Source organism: Pinus tabuliformis, chromosome 9 (assembly GCF_031772625.1).
Source record: "Pinus tabuliformis cultivar Carrire ecotype Pingquan chromosome 9, CPIR1, whole genome shotgun sequence".
Taxonomy (NCBI): Eukaryota; Viridiplantae; Streptophyta; class Pinopsida; order Pinales; family Pinaceae; genus Pinus; species Pinus tabuliformis.
The window spans coordinates 1320779195-1320807117 of NC_142307.1; the positions used below are offsets into that span (position 1 = coordinate 1320779195).

Below are 27923 nucleotides of genomic sequence, written 5' to 3' on the forward strand. Positions count from 1 at the left end.
AATAATTAGCACGTGGGCAAAAGCCAATACATGAGCTCTACCCCAATCCACAGTCATGACCCTGGTTCTGTAGGCCCTAGAAGAGCCTCCTTTATCATTCAGGAACCCATGATTGTCCCAACCCCTAGAGGGAAATGAACTACCCTACCTAAAAGGAGGTAATCACTGCTACATCTTACACATCATGCTCTTGCCCTTTGAGTCTCGAGCAGTTAATGAAAGAAAATTCATAAAAGGTGAAAGGCATATAAAGAAGGGAGGAAAAATCAAGGTCGGGGTACCTCATGTACCACGATTGCTCCCTCCTATACATTACATATTCAGGTGTGGGCTTCCCCTTATCAAGCTACCCCTATGCCCCACTATGTGGCCTAGGTTTGCCCCTCTCATTCCCTATTCCATCTCACTTATTTGTCACTTGCCACCACCTTGGACATACTATCCCCTTTAATGCCTGAAACCACCTAATAAGGTACTTGGCTAACCCCCTTTGGAGCTTGGAGACACTAGCACATGCCAAAGCCTACTATGAAAGGGCATGCCATTATGAAGTGCCCACTTTGTTATCCATGATTTGTAAGCTCTTTTACCTGATTATTTTAATGATTGGTTGTACTGGAAGCCTAGGGGACGCATTGGATCTTATGCAGGATGCAGGTGGTTTCCATTTGGGTTTGGTTTCCCTATATGGGATTCTAACCCCCAGAGGTCTACATTGGCACGTGTAGGGTGTGCATAGAGAACCATGGGCCTCCACAGCAGCATACAACACTCCACGGATCTTCATGGATGCTCAGAGACTACTAGCGATCCTCTTTTGGGATGATGGTGATATGATTGGTACATTATGCCTGGTAGGCCCCCACAGGAGCCCCACACTCTTAACGGGTGTCCCAGGACTTGTACGGTGTCATGACAACATTCATTCCACCACTTGGACCCTTGCAAAGGATCTACAGGCATCTTCGATTCATATGGAGACCCAAGGGGTCATTTATGTGCCCTCAGACCCACTAGAAGCACCACATGTCTAATACTTGGAGAACAAGGGGCCACCCCCTTGTCCATCATATTCCAAGGAATTTATTCCTCAATATGGCACTTCAGGGTATTATTAAGCCTTTATAGGGCCTTACGACATGTACATATTATTATTTGGCCCCTTGTGAGTCTTATTTTTACACTTCTGAGCTAATTTAGTGGGCTTGTCACCCATAGGGGTTTTATTTGCACATTATTTTATCATTAGGGGCTAATGTAGGCCCATAGGCTAATTCGAACTCCTTAGGAGGCTATATATTGATGTTAGATACATTCATTTGGATCATCACTTGGTTTGGGATCTCTCTAATCATAGAGAACTTCACATTTTTTCCTTGGAGGATATTTTCTAGAGATGGATGAATTTTGACGTATGGATTTGGGCTATTTATCTTATCTTGGAGCTTTGTCTTGTGAACGAAATGTTGGTTGGATATACTCTATAACATTGTAAGTGAATTTTGATGTTATTATTTTTGTTGCTGCATACTTGCTAAAATTAGGGCTAGTTGTTGCATAATCAAATTATGGATTTGAGCATGTTTTAGTTAATTTAATGTATGGGCCAATGTTATATGAATGAAATGTCCTAGAGATTATTTGTCTCGATAAGCTTGCATTGTTTGCTTTTAAGTATAAATGCTTGAAGGTCACTTTTCTTTTCTTTCTCTCAACATTGGATGAAGCTGACATTCCGAGCCTCCTTTCTCAAGGATATTACTCTCGATGAATCCTCTTTTGAAAACCTTGAGAGAGATGATCCCATTAGCCCCTTGAAAGATGACATTGAAGATTATTTCCACATTGAAAAGGAGAAATGGGAAATTGTTGGTCCTCAATTTGATTGTGCTCCCATTTACGACACCGACAAGGAGGATGAGGATGAGATCAGTCTTCCCTTCCCCTCAGGGACTACTTATGATGACATACCCATTGATACCCCTAGGAAGGAGAATCTCCATTTTCCTTTGCATAAAGAGGGGTAGTTGGAAGTGATCAATTTTCCTTTTAGAAGAGACCCAATCTTTGATACTAAGGAAACTGATAAGGCTCCCACTTCTCCTGAGTATGATTCAATGTTCAAATCACTTGAGCCTTTAGATTATGATTTTGGGAAAGCGCAACTCGTTGAATGCAACATTTCTTTCTCCCTTTTTCGTATTGGTCATCATCCTGAGTCTTTGTCAGGTGATTCCCTTGCCCTTGGTCATATGATGTCAAGTAACTGTGAGCCCTTCCCCCCGCTCGGGTATAGTATCAAGGAAAATCCCTCCATCGATTATACTTTTCTTCCTTGGAAGCACCCTCAGGGTTTTGATTACTCCATAGTCTCCCCTCTCCAGTGTAATCATCATGTGCAGCCTACTTTTGTTTCTCCATCTCGTCGACCTCCCTTTCCCACTAATCATAACTCAATGAAGGCCATAAGCCATGACATAAATAACAAAGAAAATGAAGGCAGTGATATGCCAGAGGTGGCCATCCATCAAAAGTTTATGAGCTTGGTTGTTGACATTTCTATATTTTGGTTGCAAGAGAAGATCTCATGGACTAGATTACATCATTTTCTTACCTCTTCTCACATAATTATCCATGTGTGGGCATCATATTTTCCCACCTCCCGCTCACAACATCCTCCATGTGTTTGCATTTACATTCACTTTGGGGTTTGCTGCATGAATAATCATACAAGAAGGCATATTTATATTGACTTCATGACATGTTGGTTGCATTGGCCTCATGATTACACTTAATAAAAGCTTTGTCATATGCATGTTAGGGTAGGATGCGTTGCATGATGATCTTTGCATTAGAACTAACCGCATATGATGTCTCTCATGATAGATTAGATTGCATTTAGGTTAAAAAAAATAGCATATTTTATTTCTTGTTGGTTCATGGGCCGACATTAAGCATGGGTGATCATGACATGTTGGTTTGCATTGGCCTCATGATTACACTTAATAAAAACTTTGTCATATGCATGTTAGGGTAGGATGCATTGCATGATGATTTTTGCATTAGAACTAACCGCATATGATGTCTCTCATGATAGATTAGATTGCATTTAGGTTAAAAAAATAGCATATTTTATTTCTTGTTGGTTTATGGGCCGACATTAAGCATGGGTGATCATAAGACACCGTGAAAAACATGTTGCCCTGTGGCTCTGATCTTTGACATGTGCGAATTACAGGTCTACGGTGACCAAGAGATTGTTGGAGTTCTCGTGACCTCCCGTTTGAGCAGCCTTGTCCACTTCTTCGAGAGATCACGTCCCAGTTGGAGCCAGACGTTACCCACCACTTTGTGGGTGATATCTCCATGAGAAATATTTCTCCATGATGAATTTCAGCTAGCAGCCAGCAGCCCCTTGCAGCCTCCTACTAGCTCATTGTGCCATTTCTCTGCCACCTGAGCCAGCCATGTGGTCCCTCACCCACCTGTATTGATCGCATGTTTGAAGGTGGGCCTCTCGAATCTAAAGTTATGTCTTGTCATTTGGTAATTGAGTATTGGGTTTACTTATCATGGAAACTCTAGGGTATGGATTGATGGGGGATTTGGCGGCAAGGGTGGGCTTAGTTTGTGCTCTTGTCCCCTTAATCTCTTTTGGATGTTACCCTTGGATCTTAGTCCCGTGGGATCTCTTTTATTGACCATTTGGTTCTAGGGTGGTACTACTTGGGAAACCCCGAGTTTGGGTGCGTGGTCCCGCTCCTTTATCCGCATATATTACTTCCTTTCCACTCACTATACCCCACATTTATCATTTCTCCCACATGGGTTCACATTTCCATTCTGGGTCCACATAGGGCCAACCTCCCTATCCCCTTGCCCCCACATTGGGTCAAGCCTAGAATGATGCCCCAAAGGTTGAAGCAGCTAAAAGAAAAAGAAAAATGCATAATTGGCCACATTTAATAGGAAATTGTACCACAAAATGCAAAAGATGGTTGGGGCAAAAATAATTAGCATGTGGGCAAAAGCCAATACATGAGCTCTACCCCAATCCATGGTCATCACCCTGGTTCCATAGGAACTAGATGTGCCTCCTTTATCATTTAGGAAGCCATGATTGTCCCAACCCTTGGAGGGCAATGAACCGCCCTACCTAAGAGGGGGTAATCACTGCTACATCTTACACATCATGCTCTTGTCCTTTGAGCCCCGAGCAGTTAATGAAACAAAATTCATAAAAGATGAAAAGCATATAAAAAAGGGTGGAAAAATCACGGTCGGGGCACCTCATGTACCACGACTGCTCCCTCCTATACATTACATACCCAGGTGTGGGCTTCCCCTTATCTAGTTACCCCTATGCCCCACTATATGGCCCAAGACTGCCCCTCTCATTCCCTATTCCATCTCACTTATTTGTCACTTGCCACCCCCATTAGAGGGAGGTACCTTGGACATACCATCCCCTTTAAGGGTTGAAAACACCTAATAAGGTACTTGGCTAACCCCCTTTGGAGCTTGGAGACACTAGCACATGTCAATGCCCACTACGGAAGGGCATGTCATTATGAAGTGCCCACTTTGTTATCCAAGATTTGTAAGCTCTTTTACCTGATTATTTTAATGATTGGTTGTACTGGAAGCCTAGGGGGCGCATTGGACCTTATGCAAGATTGCAGGTGGTTTCCATTTGGGTTTGGTTTCCCTATATGGGATCCTAACCCCAGAGGTTTACATTGGCACATGTAGGGTGTGCATAGAGAGCCATGGGCCTCCATAGCAGCAAACAACACTCCATGGATCTTCATGGATGCTCAGAGACTACTAGCGATCCACTTTTGAGATAATGGTGATATGCTTGGTACATTATGCCTGGCAAGCCCCACAGGAGCCCCACACTCTTGATAGGTGTCCCAGGACTTGTACGAGGTCATGGTAACATTCATTCCACCACTTGGACCCTTGCAGAGGATCTACAGGCATCTCTGATTCATATGGAGACCTAAGGGGTCATTTATGTGCCCTTAGACCCATTGGGAGCACCACACGTCTACTACTTGGAGAACAAGGGGCCACCCCCTTGTCCATCATATTCCAAGGAATTTATTCCTCAATATGGCACTTCAAGATATTATTGAGCTTTTGGATGGCCTTATGACATGTACATATTATTATTTGGCCCCTTGTGAAACTTATTTTTACACTTGTGAGCCAGTTTGGTGGGCTTGTCACCAATAGGGGTTTTGCACATTATTTTATCATTAGGGGCTAATGTAGGCCCATAGGCTAATTCAAACCCCTTAAGAGGCTATATGTTGATGTTAAATACATTCATTTAGATCATCAATTAATTTGGGATCTCTCTAATCATAGAGAACTTCACATTTTTTCCTTGGAGGATATTTTCTGGAGATGGATGAAATTTGACGTATGGATTTGGGCTATTTATCTTGTCTTGGAGCTTTGTCTTGTGAACGAAATGTTGGTTGGATATACTCGAAATGTGGAATTGAGCATGTTTTAGCTAATTTAATGTATGGGCCAATGTTATATGAATGAAATGTACTAGATATTATTTGTCTCGATAAGCTTGCATCGTTTGCTTTGAAGTATAAATGCCTAAAGGTCACTTTTCTTTTCTTTCTCTCAACATTGGATGAAGTTGACTTTTCGGGCCTCCTTGATCAAGAAACCAAGTTCTTACTCATCATCATCCTTGAATCCATATCCCCGAGTGAATCAGTTACTGATCCCTCAAAAAGGGTGATCATTTTAACCCTCTTTTTACCCTTTTTCCCTAGGTCTAGCCCCATTAGGTCACCTAGGGCATCAATTTCTCGAGAATTGACCAAAGGAAAAAATTCGATCTCCTACAGGCTACTACTCTGGTGGGTCCCCTCCCTCTCCTCCAAATTTGAGGCAATTCTAACAGTGGAATCTCCGAGAATCCCAAGCCCTAGCTCTAGGATCGAATTTTACCTAGGCATCCCGAAGGCTAGACCTCAACAAGATCAATTCAACCTTTTGAAGTAAATATTTTTGTTTGGTCCTCTCCTTTCACCTTGTCCAAGAAAGGAACATCAGTGGTTGCTACATTCCATCCCTGAACCTGGATCGGGTCCACTTGCCCCCGTGTGGTCCCACTTCTCAATAAAGATTATTCTCAAAGACCATTTGGGTATCCAAGCTTCCCAAGGATTATAGGGATTGGAAACCTCATCTATAAGCCTATTCCTTCTCCGTCAACCCTCCAATCCTCACCCCTTACCCATGGAGGACCAAGTCCCTTGCTTAAAGAGCAAGCAAATTCCATTCTTCACTATGTTTGAAGTTTCTATGTCTTATTTATTTAGAAACCCTCCATGCACTTTATCTGATTTATTCCTACTTACTTGTTCCGTTACTTAACAAGTTATTTACAATGTAAATACTGAAAATAAACACTAATGCATGCTCAACATATTACAGATCAACAACTAAAAGAAACAGAAACAATCACACCATATGACACCATTATTTTTGGACCAATGTCCCAGGAAAAACCTAATGTGGGAAAACCGGTGCAACTATCTGAGGGTTTTCTTATTAAGCAATATCAAAGTACAATCTAGGTGCTGAAACTAGCCTACCCAACAGAGAATTTCCTTGGCAGTAATACCTCTCAGTTCGAGACAAATCTCCTGGCTGAAACCCCGGATAATCCTTCCAGAGTCTCCTCAGCTCCAATCTGCCCCAGAAACCCCAGCGTCTACCCTTCTTTCTAAATAGTGTCAGCCCCTCTCTGCCCAGCGCTGGCTCTGCGCACCCTGAATGGGTCTGCGTCGGCCTTAGGAGGCCCTGTGTCAGCCTTCTGGCCCTCTACGTCAACAACGCTGACCTCTCTGAGGCTCTGCGCAACTCTTGATCTACCTCTGCGTGGCCCTGCTTGAGCCCTAGTGGCTACTACGTCACTCTCTCTGGCTACTTGTTGCTCTTCCGGCGCTATCTCTGCCTCTCTGTCTCTTTGTACTCAATGCCCCTCAACTGCAACTCCCAATCACTAATTTTATCTCTCTTAGCAAACCGCGCTCTAGAGAATAAAATGACTGATCACTCTGTTGTGTTCTCCAAATGACCCTCAAGCTTCCTCTTATACTTTTCCTGTTGACATATCAACGGCCGAGATTAAGTCCCTAATCAACGGCTAAGATTAGATCTAGCTTGATCCATGTCTTTTGGACCATTCTAACACAGTTTCATATTAATGCACATTAATATTTTATTTTCCCTAAGTTTAGACTTAGGGGCTCCATTAAAAATATGAATTATTTTAATATCTCCTGAACTGTTTAGAATCTGCCCAAACCCTTTCTGGGTATTGGAGATCTCATGTGCCCCAACCTCTCCACCAAATTTCGTGGCTAAACCACATCCGATGCTACCCCAAATCAACACCCCCTCTTAGCGAAGACTGTGCTCTAGCAATACTCCTCACTAAGTATTACTCTGATCATCCAGCATTGGTCCCTATGCTGATGCTAGGCCTGCTGCCCACCATCCTCTGCATTGTTGTATCCTGTACTGCTGCCCATGGTTCTGCCACTAACACTGCTACATCTGTACGACAACTCCCTCTGCATCCATGCTGCTGCTGGTTCTTTCTCCCAACACTGCATCCGCACTGCACCTTCTCTCATCATGTTGCATCATGCTGCCCACTGCTGCACTACAACTCAGTTACTGAGAAGTAAGTAACTAATCTCCCAATCTAACCTCTCTATTAGGCTAGAGACACCCATTGATGTTGAAGCTCCCTCTGCCGCTGACAAGTGCTCCCTTTCTAAGCTCTGCGCTGTTGCAACAACTCCCAGCATCTCGCATCGTTGCACACCTCTCTGTGCCATCTTGCATTGGTGCAACACTCCCTGCCTCTCGCACTGCTACAGCCTGCTAGCCTCGCGCTGTCTCGGGACTCTTGCACTGTAGCTCTCTTTGCTGTTCTATCTGCATCCGTCTCTACTCGACTCAGCCAGTCTTGCTACTCCTCTTCGAGGCTCCCGTAGCAAGGTCTAATCCAAAAGGTTGGGTACCTCGAGGATCTTGCCCCTCGTCGTTTGTAGTCCTCCTGACTACAACTCGATGTCTCCCCACTTCCGCTCAAGTTGCGCATGTGCACTCATGGCACAGTCATCGTCTGTCAAAACTTCCTTCTTTGCCCTTGTTGGCGCTGCCTTAGTCTCAGAAGACTCTCCCTTACTCTTCTTCCTTGGACACTACGTCGCATAATGACCTAGCTCCCCATAATGGAAGCACTTGATCTTGGAGAGATCCTTCTTCCACTTCTCTTGCTTTCCCTCAGATGCTAGGGCAACATCTTCGCTTGAATTTGATCCCCTTGTTGTTGCTACCCGTCTTCGACTGTCGTCTGATCTCTTCCTGGCGAAGAGCTGCCCACATCCCGTCTCAAGGTGGGAGAGTCCCTTTGCCCATTATACTCTGGACAAATACCTCCCAGTCTTCTGAGACAACATTTAGGGCTGTCCTCACCATCAACTCCTGATCCGGGGTGGCTTCTATAGCAGTCAACTAATCTCGGATCTCATTCAATCCTCCGAGGAAGGTGTCAATCGGTTCTCCCTTCTTCATCCGATACGACCTCAACTGATTCTCAAGTAGCATTCTTCTCTGCACAGAAGTATGCTGGTACAATTTCTTGAGGGCCTCCCACATCTCATATGCCGTTTCCTTCTCGACAATGTGTGGTACTACATGGTCCTTGACCCCGTCAAGGATGATGCTCTTGGCCCTCACCATTGCCTCCTCGTACTTGTCATTATAATTGGGGTCGACTGGGATAGCTATAACCTTCAAGGCAAAGTTCTTAACACGATTTCTGTCAAGTACAGATAAGATTCTGGCCTTCCAAACTGCAAAGTTCGATGCTCCGTCCAATCTATCCTGGTCTCCTACTCCGTGTAGTGCCATGATACTCTTCTACTTCCCTCCTAGAAGTTCTCTGTTCGACTCCTCCGGGTCTCTACTTCCTGTCTAGAAGTTCTCTTCTGGACTCCCTCTGAGTCCCGATTTCCCTCCTGGAAATCCTTCTACCGCTATCGAGATGCCCCCTACTCTCATCGTCTTGTGCAACCGCACCACTGATCTGGGTTCCTCAGCTAGAAACCCTCGGTAGCAACTCCCTCGTCTTGGCCTTGCTCTGTCAGGTACTGTTCTAACTACAGTACCTCACCAACTCCACTCTGCAATATTCCCACAGCCTTCTAAACCCCAGCAACCTGAAGGTGAGAGCTCCTAGGCTCTGCACAATCTCGACACCAACAACCGGCCTCCTCAGCCAACTACGTCAGCCCTCTCAGCTTCTGCGTGAGGCTCCCTTTGCCTTTCTTAGCGTCTGCGCTGCCTCTTCCCGGCTCACCCTTGATGACGCAGGCACTGCGTCACCCTTCCCTTGTTGCTGCTTTGCTAGAAACAACTTCTTTCACCTCGGGACAACTGTTTTTTGCTGCTATTGCTCCTCTCAGCTGATGTCCTCAATCCTCCTGTGATCTGCAATCACACTCTGATACCATGTTGAAGTTTCTACGTCTTACTTGGTTATAAACCCTCCATGCACTTTATCTGATTTATTCCTACCTACTTGTTCTGTTACTTAACAAGTTATTTACAATGTAAATACTGAAAATAAACACTAATGCATGCTCAACATATTACAGATCAACAACTGAAAGAAACAAAAACAATCACACCATATGACACCATTATTTTTGGACCAGTGTCCCCAGAAAAACCCAATGTGGGAAAACCAGTGCAGCTATCTGAGGGTTTTCTTATTAAGCAATATCAGAGTACAATCTGGGTGTCGAAACTAGCCTACCCAACAGAGAATTTTCTTGGCATTGATACCTCTCAGTTTGAGACAAATCTCCTAGCTGAAACCCCGGATAATCCTTCCAGCAGCTCCTCAGCTCCAATCTGCCCCAAAAACCCCAACGTCTGCACTTTTTGGACAGCGTCAGCCTCCCTCTGCCCAGCGCTGACTTTGTGTCACCCTGAATGGGTCTGCGTCGGCCCTCTGGCCCTCTGCGTCAGCAACGCTGACCTCTTTGAGGCTCTGCGCAGCTCCTCGCTGCCTCTGTGTGGCCCTGCTTGAGCCCTGGAGGCTACTGCGTCACTTTCTCTGGCTACTTGTTGCTCTTCCAGCACTATCTCTGCCTTTCTGTCTCTTTGTATTCAATGCCCCTCAGCTGCAACTCCCGATCACTAATTTTATCTCTCTTAGCAAACCCCGCTCTAAAGAATAGAGTGACTGATCACTCTGGTGTGTTCTCCAAGTGACCCTCAAGCCTCCTCTTATATTTTTCCTGTTGACATATCAACGACCGAGATTAAGTCCCTAATCAACGGCTAAGATTAGATTTGGCTTGATCCATGTCTTTTGGACCATTCTAACACAGTTTCATATTAATACACATTAATATTTTATTTTCCCTGAGTTTAGACTTAGGGACTCCATTAAAAATATTAATTGTTTTAATATCTCCTGACCTGTTTAGAATCTATCCAAACCCTTTCTGGGTATTGGAGATCTCATGTGCCCCAACCTCTTCACCAAATTTCGTGGCTAGAGCACATCCAATGCTACCCCAAATCAACACACTCCATCCTTGGGAAAGGGTTTCCAGAGTCACTTTCCCCCTATCCATTGACATATACTTTACAAGTGATCCCTACACTACCGGGACTCATCCCATTGATGAAAGTCCGTAAAGAGTAGGGAGACTTCATTGTGGTGACAGTGGGCTAAGCCTCCACCATTGCCCTTAACCTAGTAGTTGCCGTCTTAGGAACCCCTTTTAGGTCCCCTGCTAGTTTGAGTGGTAACATGTAGATCCAAAATTAAGATGGATCTAGTTTAGTTGTAGAAAGTTCATTGTCTTAGTGATCTGGACTTATGCAGGAACACAACAAAATATAGATATAAACATCAACGCAAAGATGCAATAGAAATAAATCTTCATTTTAGTAATATCAAAGCGTTGAAAGATGCTTACAAGCATAATGGAAATAAACTAGCTCGGACGATGGCAGCTTATCTTTGAGAAGAGATGTGCTGGCTACATCCCTCGGATCTGTGTTACAATGAGGCTCAAGGGCCTTTTTATTATTGAACAATAAAGGGAAACCCTAAACAACCAAAATCCTAATCGTAGGAGATGGAACACCAAAAGTTTGTGGGCTTCGTTGGGTAGCCAACTTCTCGGGTCGTAACTTGGTCATATGATCCCCGTTTGGTGCGTACGATACCTCGTCGGAAACATCTCTTCGAGTACTAGATGATTTGTGGCAGGCCCTTGAAAGGGCTTGTTGCGCACCTCAAAAAAATGTTGTTTAGGTGGTCAAAACAGCTCTGAAAGTTGAGGACCCAAAAAAAACTAAAAGTAGTAAATGTTTCTATAATCAAGGAAACTGATGAAACCAACTAGAGGTCTAGGGGGAATAGGCGGGTGGCCACCAATATTCACATAGATCACTTAGATTTACAATAAATCCAAATTCTTTTACTACAAAAAGCTCTAGAAAAACTTAGCTGTCTAGAATATCTATTATTAGCAAATCATGTCTTAGAGATACTTTTCTATATCTTTCTTGGAGAGTTTCCCTAAAAGAAATTAAGTGTATTTATATCTCATTTATAAAACAATGCAAGCAATAAATTTTATGAACAGTAACTCATGTGAGTGTGTGTATTTCTCTATGAATAGTAGCTCATGTGATTGTGTGTATTTCTCTCGCACAACATAAAGTTGTAGCCTTAGTTAATTTACTGTCCCTTTCATTGAACTGCATATGTACATTTTGTAAATGCATGCTTATTTTGGAGATAGATGTTCATTAGATCTCCCTTTATATTACAGCAAAAAGAGACAAGATTAGTTGCAGGATTATATATGACTTGGTATGCCATTTGTGAATCTTATGTCTAGTTAGTTCCAAATATACAGTGCTAACTGCGTGGACTTGATCATGCTAACAGTGATTACCTTCTCCTCGATCGGGCTGATGGAGTTCAGGTGTTCTGTGCGGTGTAGTTGACCCTATTGCTTTGGTTGATCCTTTGTGATGAAAGTCTATTCTTACACGTATATCCAGATTAATAACTCTTTGATTGGTGGAATGTATGGCTAAATGATAATCTCACATTGATCCCCTTTGCCAATGAAACAACAGTCTTCTAAATTCAAACCCTGTGTTATGTGGGATTTCTCCTACATTGATATCTCTCCTGCTTTGATTATAAGGTGTGTACAGTTATTTTAAGCATGATTTGGAATTTTTTGAATTAAAAGGTATCTAAATGCAAACCCTGTGTCAAGGTTATGTGGGATACTTCCCACATTAAAATATCTTTCTCTACTTTGGCTATAAGATATATACAGTTATTTTAAGCATGATTTGGAACATATTTGTACGCTAAATCTTTTGTGACAATCTGTTAAAACCAGAAACCAGACAAAGACAGGTGTACATACCAGCGCTCAAGTTCATAACACGCTACACGGGGAGGTAGCTGATAGTGATCACCAATCAAAATTAGATGTTGAATGGTCGGTTCAAGCACTGCGAGCAGTTGAGGTTCCAAAATCTCGGAAGCTTCTTCAACAAAAATAATTGCTGGTTGAAGCTTTTTAAGAACGTCCCGATACAACGCTGCTCCCTGCGACACTTAGTGAAATCAGATGTTTATTGCGATCCTTTACATTCTATTTCAAAGTTCCAATCTATTCTGAAGAAAACGAGACAACTTACAGTGGTCGTCATACCCACAATCTGTGACCCGCGAAGCACTTCTAGCTGCCGTAGCTGATTGATCTCCCGCATAACCTCGCATATTTCAGCGTACTTATTCTTAATATCTGCAAAGCTTTTCAAAGCCTTCTCATACTTGGCTTGGGTGATCACGTGTACTAATAATACCCGAAGGTTTTGATTTAAATACCACGGATTCTCGTGTAGCAGCCACTGATATCTATTTAAATCTAACTGCAAAACCGAAGCAGCTGAAGACTTAGAAAAGTAAATTTCGTATCAGGAGTTCGAGATTTAGGCACTTATATAAAAGAGGATCAATGAATCAAGGTTTTGAAAGCTTACATGCATATGAAGTTGTTTAGCCCCACCAGAGGGCCAACTATCATTTGCTTCCCTTCTGCAAGGAAAGAAGTTCTCTTCCAACCATGACTTATTTTTTGTATCATGATTACTTTGGACATCTATCTCTACTTCATACTCTTCGTCATCACTTGTTTGCTCACCGTCTTCTGACCCAGTATCACTAGTATTAGAATATCCAGTCTCGTCCAATCTTTGCAGTGGCTTAACAACAGAGAAACAGTTTTCTACCAGTTCGAATGTCTCCCTCTTGGGCATCCACTCCCTAATGTTCTTAGAGAGAGTTTTATATAGCGAGGTCACAAGATTTCTAGTTTCCTCCCCTCTGCTAAGTCCACCTCGAATAGATTCCAGAAGGGAGATTTCTTCGGGAAAATGCTTTAAGAGATCTCTACCAATTTCGCTCTTAGAAATCAATTGTCTCACCTGCTTTTCGGGCATGGAATCCATTAAGGACTCCGCATTCAAAAAGCTGCTCTCACGTAGCTGTTGCAGAGCTATTTCCATTTCTGCTTGCACTTGTTCCAACTTAAGTGCACATTCAATCCAATCGGAGCGATGTTCGTTCATTCTTCCAATTTGAGAAGATAAATTGTGGGGCATCAAGTCAGGTTCCTCGCTTCTCCCTCCTAGCCTCACCAGTTTGGGACAGAATTTCAAGCAAGACAATAAAAATTGATCCAGACCATGGTTTTTATAAGTCATGACAAGTATAGGACCAGGAGGCAAAGAATCTGCCGTCAATAAGAGCTCCAACATCTTTACACCCACATAAGATTTCCCTGTTTATTCCATGGCCAGGCAGACATATTAATGGTTATGCACATCTACGAGCATTGCAGGAGAAAAGAAAAATATATATATATATATAATTTCACTACCTAGCCCCACACATATATATTATTTCACTACCTAGCCAGATAAGCAGAGAAAGCTATATTTTATCAATTTAGCCTTAAGCTTTCACTACACAGAGAAACGGGGACATTGAGGCATATGCCTTCTAAGTATTTTTTTGTTGATAAGTAATCAGACTTTCTATCTTATTAGAAATAATATAGTACATAAAAAGATAAACTTTCATTATATTTAAAAAAAGGTTTCCGGACACCCAGGGACCTACATTCTATGTTTCTTTTTCCAAAATGCATATTGTATATTATTAAAAACCTGTGTATAATTATTTTAATTTATACAATTGCATGTTTAAATAAATAATAACTTTTAAATTATATTAAAATATTTTAAATAAATAATATATTTATAAATCTAATAAATAAAAATATATAATTTTTAAGAATATAAATTTAAATAAAATATTGTTAATATATTTATAAATTTAATAATTAAAAATTTATACATTTTTAAGAATATAAATTTAAATAATAAGGATGTATATATAATAAAAAGTAAAGTTCATTATAATTTAGTTGAGTATTGATATTGTAGATAGGATGTATTGAGTGGTATTTCAGAATGTTGGTTCACCTATTACTATTTTTTTTAGGAAAATTAGGTTTTAGTCGATGGTTTAGTGGTTCATAAGAAAATATATTTTCTATCTTACTGGGAAAATCAGGCTTGGCTTTAATTGATGCTTTAGTGGCCCATAAGAAAACAAAAATTTTCATACGAGCGAGTCGAAGCATTGCGCTGCTCCCGCCTTGGCGATTTCAAATTCTAAGCGCGCCCTCCTCCCTTGGCTTCCGGGGCTAGCTGCCTTGTTTTTGGCGTGCGATGGCCTGTGGAGCCTCCTCTTGTGGCTGAGTCGATCTCTGCCTCTATTCTTGAATCTTCAGCTCAACTGGGTGAAAACGCTGAAGCCTTTGCCTCTCTGATCTCCTCCCTTGGTCCGTCTCGACCCAAGCCCTCAATATCCAAGTTTGTAAAGAAGATCAATGAAATACCAGAAATAATCCTCCCTCCTTCCCTTTATCGTCGCACTGCTCTATCCCTCTCTGAGCGAGGATTGGTTGGACAATTTACTGGCCTCTGGCCTCCCCCCCCCATCAATTCTCAAATGGGTGGAAAGAAACTAAGCATCCTCCATAATGGGGAAAATCTCTATCAGGTTTTGTGGAAGAGGTTATTTTAGATTTCACTTCGAAACAAAAGAGGACAGAGATTTAATCTTCAAAAATGGACCGTATTAAATGGATTCAAGAGGCCTTTATCTCAACCTCATGAGAAAGGAGGTCTAGCTATAGGACATCCTGGGATAAGGAATTTGGCACTGGGAGCAAAAATAACATGGAGATTTATAACTGGAGAGAGTAGTTGGTGGAAGAAAATCCTGGAAGTAAAATACATGAACCATAATAAAAACTTTTAATGGATAAAGGTTCCCCAATAAGGCCCTACTCCCAGATCTGGAGTTTCATAAAAAATACCCTTTCCCTCATCAAAGAAATTCCTCCAAAATCCATGGGAATGGTAAACTTACCAAAATATGGAAGGACATAATAATGGGAAATCAGCCTATAGCCCTTCAAGAAAATCTTCATGAGCTAAGAAGGTGGATGAAAACAAAAGGAATCAGTACTCTGGAAGACATCTCTATCTGGAGAGGTGGAGAATGGGAAGATTGGAAGATCCACAACCTTCCCCAATGCCTGGTCCCTCAATGGAGGAATTTAATTTCACATCTTAAGGGTGTAACACCATTGAGCAAGGACACAAGATTCTCTCCATTGGGATCCTGATGGAGGGGACTATTCAGTCAAATCTGGATATGCCACTTTACATCAGCTTGAAAATCGTGATTGGGAACACTGGAGGGAGGCATGAAAAATAGAAAGCCTACCAAAAATCAAAGTTTTCATGTGGTCTCTCCTCAAAGGCAAAATTCTTACAGCTGATAACCTTAAAAAGAAAGGTTATGAAGGCCCTTCTCGTTGTGCAATGTGCCAGATGAGTGAAGAAAGCATCCAACATCTCTTTGTGGGATGTCCTTTTGCTCGAGATTGTTGGCTACTGCTAGTAAGACCCCTGGAGGTTTGTTCTCAACAATCGTTGCCTTTGCATGAGCTGCTATCAACTTGGAAAAAAAAGTATCCATATACTTTTAAAAATAAAGAAACAATTAAAAGGTATTGGATCAGTTCACCCTCATTTTTGTGTTGGCAAATCTGGTTAGCAAGAAATCAGAGGATATTCAAAGATCACTCTCCAAGTATCATGACAATTTTGGCTAAAACTTGGAGCATGACAACAAAATTTATTAATTCCAAAGGAGCTAAAGCAATAGATGTCGAACACATGCAACTTGAGAAAGAACCTGGATCGAATTTGCGATGAGCAAGAAACAAAAAATAAACATTAGCAAATCTCCTATCAACATTCAGAACTGGAAAATCAGAGTGAAAAAAGAGGAATTCAAAACATGGTCAAAAAATTTAAAAATACCCTACTTATTGTTTGATGGGGCTTCTAAGTCTAACCCAGGCAAGGCTGGAGCAGGAGGACTCATTTTCGATCCAGGAGGAATAAATCCCATCACTTATGAATGGGGATTAGGAGAATTATCCAACAACAGAGCAGAAGCGTACGACCTCCTCTTGGGAACAGAAATCTTAAGTCAGCGAGGAATGAAGAATCCAGTCATAATGGGGGACTCTGCAATAATTATTCATTCGATGGTGGAGAGAAGAAGCCTCAAGAATAAGGCTCTGAGCCAAATAACAAAAAAGGTGGAAAAAAAATTGCAGTATCTTGGAGAAGTCACCTTCAAGCACATCCTAAGAGAAAATAATTGTACTACTGATAAGCAGGCTAATCTTGCAGTTTCACGTCCAATGGGAGAATCCAGAATAGACAATGAGATTGCCCAAAAACCAATTCCATAGGACCTCAAGTCACCATATGCAGAGAATCGCACTCAAATCAAGGACATCAAGGTGGGCAACAGTCGTTTCAGCTCGAAAAGCAAGAACTCAGAATCACAGGAAAATTAGGAAAATCTCCATGAACAGACAACATTGTCAGATTTCGTCTACCAAGAGAATAGTAGCCATTCATGCTTCCCGTGAAATGCTCAAGATTTTTATCTTGCAGTGGCCCTCCGCGCAGCTATATATCCACCCCCTCCCTCCGATCGATCTCAACTCATCGCTTCTTTTCCTCTCTGTCGTCTTCCTGTCCCGGGGGATAGTTATCTTCGTCCTCCTTTATTATCCTCCTTGTCTCAGTAGTTGTTCTCAAACTTTCTGTAATTGTTAATGCGCTCCTTTGGTGAATGAGCTCATCCACTCCGCCTTTGCTGGGTTCCTCTCCCTCGCGCAAATCTTGTGGTTTAATACCAGAATCGATACTTGGCTTAATCCTATGTTTCTAAAGAGAGTCACTTTAGTCATCGCAATTCTGTATCCCTCTCATTGGCAGTTGATGGTCTCTATAGGCCTTACTTGTGGAAGTATTTGTTCCTCCTCCCTGTTGTTTCTTGCCCCTGCATTTCCCTTTTGGAGAGGTCGCCTTCATCCCTCAGAAAATATGGATTGGAATCCTCTGGCAAATGTTCCAAAGTGTGAGAATTGCACAGTATGTAGAGCAAACAAGTACATGATCGATCAGATAAGAGAAACGATCAAGGATCTAAAATTTCATGCCAAGTCTGAGAATTCTTTCCTTAAGAGACAGCTGGACGAGTAGAGGAAAGAAATTGCAGCACTAAAACATAAGTGTAAGCACATGGATGACACTGTCAACTACCTGAAGAGCTTACTAATCAATCAGACAAGAGAAAATTCTAACTACCAAAGCAGCAAGAACCGGCCTCATTCTCAGCGAGAGCCTTTAGTGAACAAAAAATAGATGCTAATTCTCCATTCCACTTCTTTCTGCAAAGTTCTTCCTCTAGTAGTTTTCTATGCTATGTAAATGTAAATTTCTGTTGAATCAATTCGTATGTATTTATAAGGATAGTGCCATTGGTATTCTCAGAATCAAAGGGAGAAGGGCATGGAAGATAAGGATTGTTTGCCCTGTGTTTTTCTTCCAAGATGCCCCTCTCTATTTTGCCTTTGATGTATTGGGAGCATGCCTCCTTTTCTTTTTTTGGAATAGAAAAATAGTAATCTCTTAAAAAAAAAAAATCTCTCTTACAAGAAATAATTTAGTGGCTAATAACTCGCTAATATTATATAAAAAGGTTGATTTTCATTCCATCTAAGAAAGACTTTCCAGACATTTAGGTACATTCTATGCTCTTTTAATTTTTTAATGTATATTACCTATTCATAGGATTAGTATGGTTTATTTAATATTTTATGCTTAAATAAATAATAATTTTTAATTATATTAAAAATATTTGAAATAAAATAATATATTCCATTTCACTAGATTTTCAAAAAAAATTGTTATTTTTTTAATATATATTAAAAATTAAAAAAATAATATAATTCGTTTAATTTATATAACTTTATCTTTGAAAAAATAATAATTTTTTATTATATTAAATATGTTTTAAGTAAACAATGTATTTAGTGAGTGTATTTTTTTATGAGATAAATTCAAATTATATATATTTCTATATAATACAAAAGCGTATATGGCAAATATCTAAAATCTATGAGAAGTTTTATTAGTTGGTAGTGGGATATTTTGGTTGACTTAACTATTATATAATAGAAAAGTGTATATAGTAAATATCTAAAATCTATTAGAAGTTTTATTAATTGGTATTGGGATATGCTGGTTGACTTAACTATCATTTAAAGAAAATCAAGATTTGATTAATGATTTAATGCTTCTTAAAGAAGTAAATTTCCTATTTTTTTTCCAAGAAAGTAGGCTTCCTATGTTACTAATAATAATATAGTAAGGTAAACTTTCATTATATTTAAATAACTTAAAACTTATTTCATGATTAAAAATAATTTTAAGCTTCTATAATTTCACTCAAATTTTGTTTTTAGTTTTTTAAATAAGATTATCTTGTTTAAATAAAAATATATATAATTATTTCTTTCATGTTCTATTTACAATTAAAATATAGGTTCCTAAACACTATTTGAAGTTCCTTTACATGTGTGAAGTCCGTGAGGGATAATTATTTCTTTCATGTTCTATTTACAATTAAAATGTGTGAAGTTCCTTTAGATCTGTGAGGGATAATTATTTCTTTCATGTTCTATTTACAATTAAAATATAGGCCCCTAAACACTATTTGAAGTTCCTTTAGATGTGTGAACTTCCTTTAGATTTGTGATAATTATCTTTCATGTTCTATTTACAATTAAAATATAGGCCCCTAAACACTATTTGAAGTTCCTTTAGATCTGTGAGGGACCCTGTGGATCTTAAAGATGGGAAATGTGTTTATGTCATCCATGCTCCTGTGGAAGGGGACTCTGTATAATGGTGAAACTGCCCGCCCAATAAATCAGAGAATTCAGGAACACACAACCGACATCAAACATAGGAGGTCTCGCTCCTTAGCTTTGGCCGAACATGGAGAAGACAAAACATCACATTTGCATTGAAGAGGCTAGGGTCATTGCAAGGGTTCAGCGAATTCAGGGACACACAACTGACATCAAACATAGGAGGTCTCGCTCGTTAGCTTTGGCCGAACATGGAGAAGACAAAACATCACATTTGCATGGAAGAGGCTAGGGTCATTGCAAGGGTTGATCATTTTCATCACCGTAAATTCAAGGAGGCCATGGAAATTGAAAAGAGACCTAATGGTTGAAATATAAGTAAATGTTGGATCCCTGCTTATTTTCTTAAGTTTTTAGAATTTATATTTTTACTTTATTATTATTATTTGATTTTTTCTTTATTTATTATTATTATTTTTCTTCTTTTTCTCTCTTCTTTTTCTAGTTAGAATTTCAGAGATTTCTTTTATTTTTATTTATTTATTATAGGTTAGGTTATTTTTATTTATATTTTTTGTTTATCTTATTTATCTATTTTCTTATTATTATTTTTATTATTTTATTGTTTGATTATTTAGGTTTGACCATTTTATTTCATTCATTTTTTTGCAATTTTAGGTTATTTGTTTACTTTTGACTAAAAAGAATTAAGTTAATTTAATTTGCTGACCGTTACTTTCTTTATATTATAAATTTATTAATAATAGATATTTATTTTTGGTCAACTAGTTTTATATTTAGTAAACATTTCTTTTTGTCTATTTAATTTGATGCCAAGATATGGTTCTTCATCTTCTCAAGATATGATTTTTCATCTAGTCCTAACTTGATGCCAAGATATAATTTTCCATCAAATTTTAACTTGATGTCAAATATGGTAGACTAAAAATCTCTTATATGATTTTTGTGTAAAAATCACATAGGTCTAAATTCTAACCTAACAAATTGTATATACATATTAGTCTACACCAACAAATAAAAATACTCTGTTTGATAAATGTAACTTAAAATCCTTTTTCTAACAATCGCAGGTAACTTTAAACTAAATAGGCAATTCAGCTTTTGAAAATTGTGTACATAAAACTAATGGCAATTCAACTTTTCGAAAATTGTTTGCACATTTATGGTGACATTTTAGCATATTCATCACTGGTCTACTGAAACAAATAGAAGTATTCTGTTTTCGAAATGTAAAACCCTGATTCAGTAATTCTTTGACTTATTAAACACTGGTTTTTAAACCCTGCCATAACCATTGATGACACAGACGACCTTGTCTGTGAATGATAACTAGTGTCGCCTGTGCAATGCGATGAAATCAATTATACAGATAGCATCCCAAGAAGCCTAAAACACGACATTCCCATATACATACCTGTGCCCGGAGGTCCTTGAATCAAAGCTACTCGATTTCTGAGAGCAAGTTCAATTGCTTTAATTTGACTGTGGTCGAGGCTGGTTTTATATCCAGATTTTATCAAGTTGTCCAACTCATGGACCTGACATCTGATGGCGTTTCCCTCGTTATCCTTTTGGACCGAACGATCACTGGAAATGTTTGCTTCGTTATGGCCCTGGACCGAACTACCAGTGAAAACGCTGGACATAAAACTCAAGCTTCTCATTTTGATATTGCTTGTGTTTTCAATTGCAGGGCTTTCCTTCTCTTCGTTAAATATACACCTCCAGTTCAGCGTAGTCGTCGGAGTGAGATAAGCTGGAGGCTTATTTGGCCATTCTGCGTATACAAGCTCTTCTGTGAAAGGAAAATTTTCCATATCTTTCTCCTGCAATGCTTTCAATACAGGCTGATAGGCCTTGTAAAATGTAGGGCTTTCAGCTATCACAATATTCGAGCTCGCACACAAGAGTCGGCCAATTGCTTGGATCTCCACTTCTCCAGTTCCGCCTCTTCCATCCACAATCCCAATCCCTACAAACATGATCATTCCATTCACAGAATTTTGACAGTGAGCCACAACGCCCCAAATTGGGGACTCAAAGTTCCCTCCATCATCGGAGAGGCAAAGAAGGCTTCCGGACAGTGGACCCTTATAATTCTTCAGCTTTTCTACATGTATAGCCACAGTTATGCCAGAATAGCTTCCACCGAAATGGATTCCCAGAACATAACCATTTTTCCAAATCTTCACGTGCCTTGGCGCATCCTGTAACGACTTCTTCCTTAGAGCAGAGATACCCTTCTTCAAACCCCAGAAGCAATCCTCGTGGAGCAATCGAAAATAAGTGTCCATGTAATCATCAATAGAACCATAGCTTCCCTTCTTCTTAACACAAGGGAGACCCTTCAAACAATTTCCCAAAGCCTCGTCATCTGTTTGTAAACCTGTAATTTCAGGTAACAGCGGCACTTTATTCCATGGAAGATTAGCGTTCGTTAAGGAAATTGCATTTCCCGCCTGAGCAGTGAGCAAACCCAGAAGGAACTGACAGTGGCAATCACGGTTTTCTCCGCTCTTTATTTGAAACACCATGTCGTTCAACAACGGCAAAACATCAGAAACTGTTTCAGTACAGTATTCTGCCAGGCGTATCATGAACTTCTTGAGCAGCTTTTCTGCTGAAGCTGAGTTGAATATATCTACAATATACTCTTTCAGAGACCAATGCAAGAGAGTAGTACCACTGAAAAGCCTATAGAACTGCTTCAACCTTGCAGTATATAATTCTGCCTCGTTGTCATGAGAGATAATGTTAACGAACTCTAATACAGAGTATACAAGATTAAAACCTGGCTTCTGCAAATTTAATACCTGCAGAAATCCAGCTGAGCATTTTGTAATATCTCGCAGAACATTGCTTCCGGTGCCTGCTCGGCATTGGCTCAAAAGTGTCTCCAAGTAAAAAGCTAAAGCTTCTGAACTTCTTGGAATGCATTGCACTAAGCGGGCATAAATTGCCCTTGGCCTGTCTGGTGTTTCATTGGAAACAAATTCAAAAACATCCCCTACTTCCAGCTGGAGCATGCCTGTCTCTACATTGGACGTGCCTTTAAATCTTAAATAGACGTTGTTTGATTGAGCCACAGTTCCGATGGGAGCAAGAAAGCCATAGCCCTGTGTCAAATCCAAATTCAAGACCTTACCCAACCGCAAGGCCGATGCCCTTACCCTGAACCGCTCTTCTGGACGAGCTTGTGTATTGGCGGGGGCAGGATTAGAACCCACATTAGGCCGTTTCCATGACTGACCCCCTGAAGAAGATGACCGTTTCCATGACTGAACCTCACTGGAAGTGTTTGGGTGCCTCCAGGAGCTTTGATCTCCATTTTGCGATCTTGTTTGCCGAAAATCATCACTGGTGCTTCGCCAAGATCCATACTGTGATCGTCTATCACTCTGGTTGTCATAACGCTTACGTATAGCCCCTTCAAGTTTCTCCATCGTCGCACAATCTGAGATAACAGGACCTTACCAGCCCGGTCTGCTCTGCAGCGGGATATAAGCAGGATGTAAATTCTTTTCTTCCAGAGCACGATTTGCACAGAACCCGATCTACATATTCCTCGTTCAATTAGTTTCTTCATGAGCACGGCTTACACACAACCGAATCTATATTTTTCCTGCTGCAGGACAACTAATTGAGTGGGACGTCATGTCACGTTATAAATGTAACTTTCCCTTGAAAAGGCAAAGGTGGTGGTATTCCCTTCTCCATGAAGGAGGAAGGATCTGTGAAAGAACCAGGAGATTTCAAATGAAAGGCAAAGGTGGTGGTATTCCCTTGTCCGTGAACGAGGAAGGATCTAAGAAAGAACAAGGAGATTTCAAATGAACGCCGATAACTGAACATCGTTTCCCATACTCAAGTATATGCAGGAATAAATTTTTGCTTTACGTTGTTGTGATTTTATGAAGGGGCTTATTCACGGAAAAAAACCAAGGTCATGTGTAGTATTATATGTTTTTTATCTTTTAAGTGAAATTTAAATGTTTTGTTATTTAAAAAGTACTTTTTTATTGTATATATTTAATTGTTTAAAAAAAAATGTTATTGCTAAGGTCAAAAACACTAAAAGATGGCTAGAAAAAATCAATTGTAATATAAAAATTTATATAAATATTTACCCTATCAACTATCCCTTTCACATTTACATATATAAAATAAAATAAAAATTATTAAAAAATAAATTATATTATAACCACTTTAGCTAAAATAACCATCATCCTGTTCTTACATTAATATAAAATACATTTTCATATTTTTAAGAACAAGCATATTTTTAAGAACAAGGGCATGTGGTATACTCAAGTGATGTTGGAGCCATGCACTTTTTTTTTTGGTTGGTCAAAATCCCAATCACCATAATTGACAGCAAATGATTTCTTCCATATAAGTGGCCCTACATATTAAATTTCTTCCATATAAGTGGCCCTCCAACATTATTATTAAGAAAAAAAACAGACCAAACTCCAAAAAGGAAAAAAATTTCCCCAACCCTATTAAGTAAACTATAAACCATGATGGCCATAGAACACAAAATGGAGCTTTGTTGTATCCCAATAGAACTCTTTTTGGGGATATTAAATAAAAAGTTGGGAAGATGAGCAACCACGCTTCTCTCGGGGATGTTATCCACTATAATTAAATAAATATGAAAATTTAGGATCCATACGTTGGGTATCAATTTTAAAAAGAGATTATTAATAAAAATATTGAAATTTGTTTTAATTTTGAATACAATGATATAGGTTTAAGATATTATATCATAAATATTTATTTATATTTATGATGTGCTTAATTGGAATTTTTAAAGGATATTATATTAAAATATAATAATTAGGAGATTTTAAATTTAAATGGATTAAATTTAATATTAATATTAAATTAATAATATTAAATAATTGAATTTTCTTCGATGTTATAAAAATATTTTCAATACTATATTCAAAATAATAAATATTTATCATTTCATTGATTAAGCTATTTAAAAGATTAATAATAATTATTGTTGAAAATGTGTTAATTTTATGTAAGAATCTATTATCATATGAAAAGTCATATTTTATGTAACAAGCTATCATCATATGAAAAGTCATATTTTATGTAAGATTCTTTAATATGTACAAGAAGTCATTATCATATGAAAAGTCATAAAAGGAGATTTAAGATAACTAGTTTTTATGTAATAGGTGATATATGTTATGTAATATCTTTATTTTGACCTTTTCCATATTTTGGATCAAATTAAAGATGAGTGAATATAACGATTTGAGACAAGTTATGTGAATGATTCTATGTGTGATGGTGTAAATATCTTGTATAAATTCCTAGTGAATAGCTCAAGAGTATGGTCCAATTAGTGAATATGTAGGCTTGTACTTCTTCCATTAATATACTTTCTATATGCCATGGGATAGACTTTCCATGGTATACACAAGCTATATAAATATTATTTCAAAAAATAATATAAAGGTCAAAGGTTGACTACTAAGAGCATAAGAGGGGATATGATTCCAACAAGAGGGGAAGAGGAAAGTAGGATAAAAAGGGATAACGAACAATCCTAAGTCACTTAAGTTTTCTAATCTTCATCTTTTCACTATGTGCCTTATTATAAGCCCAAAACACCAATAATTTAATGTAGGTGGTGGTTTGTGGGAAAGTTCACCTTCCATAGTTATAAGGGCATGGGGGTTGAGTATAAGTTATGAGGAGTGTAAGTGGCTCTGTTCACATAGGCATTCAAGTCCCATGGAAATTCAAACCATTTATTTTCTTGTGCCCTCTCTTCATGTCAATTTGAATTGACTAATCCCATTTGACGGATCTTGATTGTTGCTTCTCCAAATGCATTATCACATTGCACAAGAGAGCATTCTCATTTTCCCTTACTGACCTATTGAAATGTTCTACATACCCATACACAATTGAGTCATGAAGCTACATTCTCATGTGGGGGATTATTATTTGAACATGTAGATAAGTAGATAGAGTTGAGGAAGAAGTGACTAGGAATTGGAGTAGAGACATTAAAGGACATAGAGGAGCATAGAGGCTATGTTGATAGGAAGGAATTCCTATTTGATGTAGATTGCTTCTCATTAAGTGCCTATGAGCCAAGGGATGACTATGATGGATTTATCCTAAAGGAAAATAGTAAATTAGACTACTTCTCCACACATTAAGAACACTAAATATGGAGAAGATTTTCCTTAGATACTATTGAATAAAGAAGGAAAATGCCTTCTAGTATGCCTATAGAATTGTTTAGCACATAAAGGTGTTGACGGTGTTGGACTTGCCAACATGTCAAGGGGATCTCCCTGGTAAGAAGTCCCAATTAGACCTCAGACCATTTGGTGTAGGAGTTCAAGCAGTGGGTTGCAAGGTAATGCCTTGATTGCGATGTCGCACAGAGGCAAGTAAGATAACTCTGTCAGTAGCAAGGGTGTGACTGATGCAGTGAGTCAAAGAAGGTGTATGAGAGGTTCTAACACATAAATGGGAGATGAGGATGAAGGTGACTTCCAAGTTGAAAGGGATCAGTCCCAACTCGGCTAGGAACACACAACACAAAAGGACATGCACAGCTTCTGACAGAGCAGTCCACTTGGATGTGGAAGCCACAACATACAAGGTAAGATAACACGTCCAACACTCACAAATCAGTCTGAGACGAGTGCAACGGTTGTTACAGCAAGGTTCATGTGAAAGATCTGTCTAGTGTCCGACAAAGCAGTCGACATGGACGGACAACATTAACAACATATACAACACATTAACATCAAGATTCATATAATTGCATACAAATCAGTTCATACACAAATACATAAGTTAAGAAAACATATATCATTAAGGAAACCGGAGCAATCCAGCTACAATAACAACATATGCATAAAAATGTGTTGTCTCTTATTATATAAAGAAGTGTAAGTTGCAATCATACAATACATCCATGTAAACCTGCTAGCCCCAACAGTGGAATGTTATAGCCACATCTGCCTGCTCCTCCAAAGAGATGAACTAGCTCCATGCAGTGGAGAACCCAAGGCGTGTTACAATATTGTCCAAGCTTTATCCAAGATAGTCTTATCAGAAGCTTGGCTGACCAAAAAGCCCTTACAATGAGTTATGAGGGACTATTTATAGCAAAGGGTGGGTGACCCTTGACATTCCCCTTTATGACAGTTCAACTACCCTCATGACTCTTCACCTACTCTATGACTGTTACATCCAACTGTTGACACTTGACTTACACTTAACATGACTCAACATTACAATGCACATGTACTCATGTGAGACAACATGGCTTGAGCAAGCCTTGCAAGACATCACTGACACTTGGTCTGCTGTGGTGAGACCAACTCTTTGACATGCTTGTGATGGTGAAGCTGGTGAGTTGATGCCAAGCTTGGTCATCCATGATGGTGTGCATGTACCTCATGGTGACATCTTACTGAAGAGAACTCTTGCTTCCGTTACAACCGGTGCATTGGTTCGGCTCCTTCATCCAACTCATCTGCTAACATGCGCATGGTCTTCTTGGGTGTGGCTGAACTAGTAGCACACTGATGCATAGTGTCCGTGCTTATCTTCAAGTGTGTGTTGGTGATCATGCGCATCAACTTGCCAAAGTACCTATTCAACTCTAGTTGGACTTGCTTCTTGTCTTCGCCTTGGTGAGTGTGCTGAATGGGTTGGGTTGCATGCGTGCGCACAATGACATGCATGTTTCTTAATCCCTTGCATGCGATAAACAACATTGCTCACCATGTCTACTTTGTGTTAGCTATTGGGATGGATCTTTAACTTGTACGGGTGCAATTTCATCCGTGAGTGCACGCTGCACCCATTGTTATTCCTAATCCTGCTGCAACTCATTCGTCTATCTATGCAACTTCATGTTCTTCTTGAGTTCTGCTTCAGCACATGCAACTCCTTCTTTGTTCCATCTTCTACCTTCGCACAATCTTCATGTCGCTCCATCACTTCATAGCTGGAGTCTCCAAAGTTGCTTTCATCATCAATGGACCTGCTTGAGCTTGCAACCTTGTTCCCCCTCCGTGTTGTCAACAACCCTCCTCTTGCATTCGTTGCATTTATTATGATATCTTCAGCTTCTGTTCATGATGTTGCTCATTGTGATGTTGTTGTTATCATATCTTGATGTCCTTGTCTACGAACAACTTGATGTCTTCGTGGGTAGGCAAGTCCATGGACACTTGATCGACTACATCCCCAAGTGTGCTCTGAACGGTGTCTTCATCTCTACTCTCCTGGAAACCATTGTACCTGTATTGCTAAGAGGCAGATGAACACCTGGGATACCTGGAGACATGGCAACACTCATGGCAAGCAATCTGTCAGTTGAAAACCAAAATGAACATGAGAATTAACTTGCAACATACA

At 39.6% G+C, this 27923-nt stretch overlaps 1 protein-coding gene across 1 annotated transcript in view; it reads right to left on the reverse strand.

Annotated features, from left to right (window-relative positions):
* The window catches only part of LOC149153391 (uncharacterized), a 112133-nt gene extending 89035 nt beyond the window's left edge, over window positions 1-23098 (reverse strand). Inside the window, exons 1-4 of the mRNA XM_089443810.1 lie at window positions 20926-23098; window positions 13153-13952; window positions 12808-13041; window positions 12531-12715 (exon numbers count right to left, since the gene is read on the reverse strand). Of these exons, the coding sequence (XP_089299936.1) occupies window positions 12531-12715; window positions 12808-13041; window positions 13153-13952; window positions 20926-22954 (3248 nt within the window). The 5' untranslated portion in view covers window positions 22955-23098. The remainder of the gene's footprint in view (window positions 1-12530; window positions 12716-12807; window positions 13042-13152; window positions 13953-20925) is intronic.
* Window positions 23099-27923: the final 4825 nt, after the last annotated feature.